This window comes from Anopheles coluzzii, chromosome 2 (assembly GCF_943734685.1).
Source record: "Anopheles coluzzii chromosome 2, AcolN3, whole genome shotgun sequence".
Classification (NCBI taxonomy): Eukaryota; Metazoa; Arthropoda; class Insecta; order Diptera; family Culicidae; genus Anopheles; species Anopheles coluzzii.
In genome coordinates this window covers 31523440-31529439 of record NC_064670.1, presented here as the reverse complement: position 1 = coordinate 31529439, position 6000 = coordinate 31523440, and the positions used below count along the sequence as shown (strand labels likewise).

The window sequence follows — 6000 nt, the reverse complement described above, 5'->3', positions numbered from 1 at the left end:
CCCGAGCTTACTTTCCCAAATATTCGTACTAAGATTGCCGGTCGAAAAGATGGAGGAGGAGGATGAGGGGGAGGTAGTTTTGGGAAGGAGTGCGTGATCATTATTCTGCTTGGGTGTGATGGAGGGTGGCAGTAGTGATGGCTGCATTTGTGACGGCACCATCGTTGATGGTGTCACACTGGCAGTGGATGTTGTCCAGGGCGTGTACAATTCTTTACTTAAGCTAGCATACAACGCGTTCGAGGTAGGGTTTGTTGTAACTGCACTAGAAAGAACCGATTGCGGTTTTATAGATGCTGCTGCTGCTCCTGCTACTACTGCTGGCAGTGTCACTAACGCAGATGGTACCGTTGCTACCGACGGTGAAGGAGGCGGTGCCGGACCCCACAGTGATTTGTTGCCCCAGATGATGCTGGACATTGCCGAATTATTGGCGCAATCAAGTTTCGGTAACGTACCTGTCGGTTTGCAGTTTGGCTGTGGTTGGTGCGAATTCATCGCACTGCTGCTTGGCTGTATCTGCATGTTGCTGTTGTTGTTGCTGAGGTTGGTGGCAGCGGCCCGGCCACTGCCGACGTTGGAATCGCCACAGTAAGAAGTCGAAACGCCCGAATCGTTGCTCGTGCAGCTGATGTTGCTGATGGTGCTGCTGTTGCTGAGATGGCGCAGCTCCTGGATGAACGAGCTCATCGCGGCAGAGTCCGCGGATGCCTTGTCAGCAAGGGCGCTCGTCGACGCAGAGCACGAGGCGGACGATCCGCTGAACGGTGACTGTTGCTCCTGGCGCCCGGTCGCGTCCGCCAGCGAGCCACTGTTCACACTCGACTTCGGCGATTCCAACGTGGCCTCATGTTATGGCCACTGCTGGAAGTACTGCATGGGCTGCTTGGTGTAGCAGTAGGACAGCGGCTTCACGAAGTGGTTGTCCTGCGCCGAACAGTACGGACACGACACACTGTGGCTGTAGTCGCTGTAGAAGTTCAGCCGCTGGTGCGGCGACAGCATCAGTTTGAAGCAGTTGTTGCACTGTTGGGAAAGGGAGAGAGAGACACGCAAATGCAAATTGTCAATCGTCATGTCAATTTTGACTCGCAGAACACGCTTCACCTACCTTCAATCGTTCCGTGCAGCATGGCATCGCGGCAAAGATATCGTAGGAATACATGGTGCCCAAAACAAGCGACGAACCGTCCCATTTGTTTACGCAAAATCTGTTTTTTTTTTTTTAAATAGCGGAGAAAATCAAATTAAATATAATTCCAATTCCAACAGCATGCAGAGTGCGCACGAGGAGAAAACTGACGAGATGTGTAATTAAAAATTAGTTTCGCCATTCTATTTGCCACCAGCATGCGCTGCTCACAGCGAACGAAACTACCAATTGGAAAAGCCATCAATCATCCAGCATCGGCGAAACAACCAAGCAACGAGTTAACAACGCTGCTACACAGAAAAAGCGGAGACTAACGGCAATGGCTCATGAATATTCGGGTTAATTGACCGTTCAGAACAAGAATTTCCATGAAATTAATTCGCTGATAATCCATCGCCTGCCGAGTGCGACGTTCGTTCGTTGGCATGATGCAATTTGATCGTTTTTCGTTTATTTTATCCACCCTATCCCCCCCTACTGCTCACAGCCAGCGCGTCATCTTCTCGATTAATTCACATCTCATCAGAGCCCTCGAGCCATCCAGTGAACGACGCTAAAACGGAAAAGTTTTATATTTACCTGCACCGTACGATACGGTTTGGCTCGACGCCTTCCAGGCACGCCATGCAGACGGATGTCAGATATTGGACACGATTCTCGTACTTCACCTGTGTGCAGACAAGAAAGAAAACCAATACAGTCAAAACATGTCCTCCTGCTGCTGCTGGTGTGTTATGTAAAACGATCTAATAAAGAGAAGGTTCAGAGTGTGGTACGAGCGTTTCGTACCGTTTGGCGTAAAGCATTTGCATAACTTTCAGGGGCAACACTTCCTTGCCGGCAGGTGGCCTTGCTGGCGGGTGGGACGGACCGTTACGTTTAATCGTTTATTAATTCATCGTATGGCAACATACATACATACATACATACTACTGGCCAACCCCACCCTCCAGCAGTCGCAGGTCAATCGTCTGGTCTTTGTCTCCTTCTTTGTTCATGTTTCAGCTACACCTGTCTTCCGCCCCCGAGGAGACGGGGCGGAAGCATTAGTAAATCATATACTGCCATCATAATCAGCTCATGGCTCACCTCATACCTTACAATTTTCTCAAACTACGATGGTAACGACGCGATATAGCTCTATTTGGTCATTATTTGGTGGCGTTATGTACGTTTCAATGGAGGATTGTCAAATTTGGGTCACCGGTGACAATGACATTTTCGTCTAGGACTATTAGAAGTCAATCGTCTGCCTCCTCGTAAGTCATCGTGTTACTTTTGCTGGTAGAAGGAATGTTAGCCTTTTCGTTAGCTCATGCTTACGACGACACCGCCAGCCAATCTCGATTGATCTAGGAGTAGTCATTCTCGGTGTTGAAATGGGGCACTTACCTCAATGCATCCTTTATTGTGCTGCTTCGGGCTGAGGAAGAACGTTCCATCGACCAGAGGGTAGCGGTCAAAGACTAGCATCGGTTCCTCGCAAAGTACACAGGCGACGCGACTCTTGTGCTGGGCAGCTAGCGACGACAGAATGAACAGACGCGTTTCATCGTTTCCGTGATTGCCTTCATCTTCAATCTGGAGTAGAGATAAAGAGAATAAAATGTAAAGCAAACATTAATAAGAAATAATCACTTATAAAGCGTTGGTTATGTGGTTTAAGAACACGTAGCTATTTTTTTGTTGCGAGTTGTTGTGACATAAAAACCAATAATGGAATTATTACTTTAAAAACCATCTTTAAGGCAAAGTCTACAAAACGTTACGACATAATCCTACCGTATCACGTGTTGTTACCGTTCTACTCTAGCAGGAGAAATGTCAACACAGCAGAATGGCAAAACCATCCTACGAATTTACCATTTCTGGATGCATTTTTGCTGGAACCAAGCGATGGGTCCGTCTGGCCTGTCAAGTGCGAGGCAAAGGGCAAGGAACGATTTGGCCGATGGAAAATCTGTTTCCGCTTGCGAAACAAACACGACTAGTCCAGAAGAAATGGCAACTAGACAAAGTTTTTCTACCGTTAACAAACTCGGAGCAGTCAATTTTCATTAACAACTTCTCTCTCTTTCTCTCTTTTAAGTGCCGTTCCGTTCCACATTGAACTCCTTTCTGCATTTCAACGACCGGATATGGACCGGCGACAAGAAAAAAGATACACGACTGCTCCCACAACATTTCATAAAAGAAGGAAAAACACTTTCAAGTATTTTCCATTACTTTTAATGCTTTCCTCCTCCCCCGCACCAGTTTTCCTTCCTTGTGTCCGTTACTTGTGTTGACGCCGGCGGTCGATTCCTTCCGGCAAGGAAACTTGCTGCATTGAAGGGAACACTATTCGAAAGGAAATTGAAATATCTCATTAAAATGCGTTTCCGTACAGAAGCGTTAAGCTGCTTTTCGAGCAATGGCACCGGGCATTAAACGTTCGGAACGGTTCATTGGCACACCGACAGGTGCCTCCTCTCGTAGCGTTCAAGATGTCTTGGTTGATGAACGGGACATGAAACTCTGCCTTCTGGAATGGCGAGGCTGCCCCGTCTGCACAGAACAAAGGCGCGCGCCACTAGGCGCTAAAAGTCGAGACAGTCAGATTAAAATAAACTGCTTCAGAACAAACGCCAGCTCGATGGAAGGGACGAGCGTTTAGGGACTTTCGCAATGCGCGGAATGTTAACCCAGAAAAGAAAAAGACGCGAAATCGAATCGTGCAAACTTCCTATGACTTCAAATCAGTTTGACTGTTCGAATGTGGAGCTTTTCCTCTCGCAGCTGCATTGTCACGCCATACCGTCATTAAGGTTAAGAGATACCCTGTGTAAGACATGGAGGCAACGCTATCTTGCTGCCCTTTCTTTGTTACTTTTAGCGAAGGTTCGTTTGCGATACTTCGATCAAGAATGTGGTTATTATTAAAATAATAAATATCGGAATATTTCTCCGTAGCACTCCTTATGGCTTATGACAAAGAATAGATGGATTATTAATTACGTCGAATGTCCTGAAAAACGACAACCAAATACAGACGTTTATGTTACGCATAACGAACTATGTCTTGTTTGTGACTTTAACTCGGAGGAGATGTCGCAACATCAAAAGCGAGATGTAACCACTATTTAAACATAGGAAGACGATTAAATTCTGCTTTAATGTTCTATCAATGAAAATGTTTGATGTTCTTTATGCTATTACATTTCCTTCAACACGCTCTTGATTGGGACAAAACATCGATGGCACTAACCCTGCAAAGCGGGCAGGAAACTACCCAATAGCAAATTGGATCTGGAAAACTGTCACCTTCAGCGGAATGCACACCACCAGTGTCTTTTTTATGTGTCTGGAACGCTTCATCCCTTTCGATCACAAGTCGCTTCCCACACGCGCGCGCACACAGCAACACAAACACCTTTATGCTTCACAAAAATGCAACAGACAGAAATAAAACTCTATCGGAAGAGCAGCAGCAAAGCATAGCACAACTGCACAAAGGTTTTTTAAGGAAGAAGAGCCAAACGACAGATGTACACCAGACGCAGAGAGCACAACATACTGACTTCCGTTACTGTTCGCAGGTCGATCGGTACGTACACACACTCGAAACGAAGAGCATCGTTCGCTTTCATTTTCTTTATAAGTTAGTTTATGCTGCTTCTATTGCAATCCATTCGCCGCTCTCAAAAACCGATCCGGAAAATGACTCAGCCAAAATAATGGACGCAATTCCTTGAGTGTGTGCTGCTTGAAGGAGGGAATGGAACTCTGAAGTAATACCATTGGCACAACACAACAAACACACGATAGCATCCTTTTTCCCCCATCAGGCAGCTTTCGTGTGAAGATGCGCCAGAGAAAATGCTTACGTGTATAAATAAGAGCTAACAAAGGATGCAATTTCAATTTATTTCTGCAGAATCAACTGCAAAAGATAATATGTGTGCAATGTGTAAAGAAAATATATTCTGCAGCATCGCATTTTAAACGAAATAGAGACATTGAGCAGCAAAGAAAATCCATTTTTGTCTAATTCTATCAAGGGCATTGCTGTTTAATCCCACCGAACTCTTACCAGCGACAAGCAACAGTGCTGTGCCCCTGAAGCATAATCGTCACAAAGCACAACACAAGAAAATCATTACAGACAACGTAGTAGTAGTAGCAGTTCGATACAACCGAAAGCAAAACAAACGACAAACTACAAGTGTGTACACTTAAGCTCGTACAAAGCGAATGGCCAAACGAGGCGAACGGCACAACCAGCACAGCAAAACGGTGGGTTAATTTTTCGCTAAGCTCAAAATTAAACGATTTCGAAATCTGATTACGGTTGCACCGTTACGGTAGGATAAAAAGGACATTCGAGCTGAGGGGAGTGTGGGTTGGCCCGTAAATAAATGGTGCTTGGGGCGCATCTTATTTTGTTCATTTCACTACAAGCACGCCCTGCAGGTAAATGAGTGTACAACCAACCACCACAACACCACCATTCGCTGCTTCCCAGTGCAAAATGGCAGCAAAAGCTTTCCCTGTATCTTTGCAGCAATGATTTTTCCTCTTTTTATGCATTCCTTCTTTCCCAAAAACCGAAAGCGCTTTCGTCCGTCCGCAGTAGGTACACAACACACAGGTTTTGTGAACCCTACTTGAGAAGTTGTTTGCTCGTCCAGCGCACACCTTCATTTTCCCACCAACAAAGAAAGGAATGGCACCACGAAGCTGCAGAACAGTATTCTTGTGCAGTTCGCCAAAACCACCCCGGCACAAACGGAAATGGAAATCAAGCAAAGAAAGGACTTGGTGGTATGGATACTCTGTGCTGCTGCTCCAGCGAAGAAAACAAGCGG

General features: G+C 46.0%; 1 protein-coding gene across 1 annotated transcript in view; it reads right to left on the bottom strand.

The window, feature by feature from the left end:
* Positions 1-850: 850 nt before the first annotated feature.
* LOC120961555 (headcase protein-like) overlaps positions 851-6000 on the bottom strand; it is a 105082-nt gene continuing 99932 nt past the window's right edge. Inside the window, exons 3-6 of the mRNA XM_040385339.2 lie at positions 2546-2734; positions 1733-1821; positions 1112-1211; positions 851-1026 (exon numbers count right to left, since the gene is read on the bottom strand). Of these exons, the coding sequence (XP_040241273.2) occupies positions 853-1026; positions 1112-1211; positions 1733-1821; positions 2546-2734 (552 nt within the window). The 3' untranslated portion in view covers positions 851-852. The remainder of the gene's footprint in view (positions 1027-1111; positions 1212-1732; positions 1822-2545; positions 2735-6000) is intronic.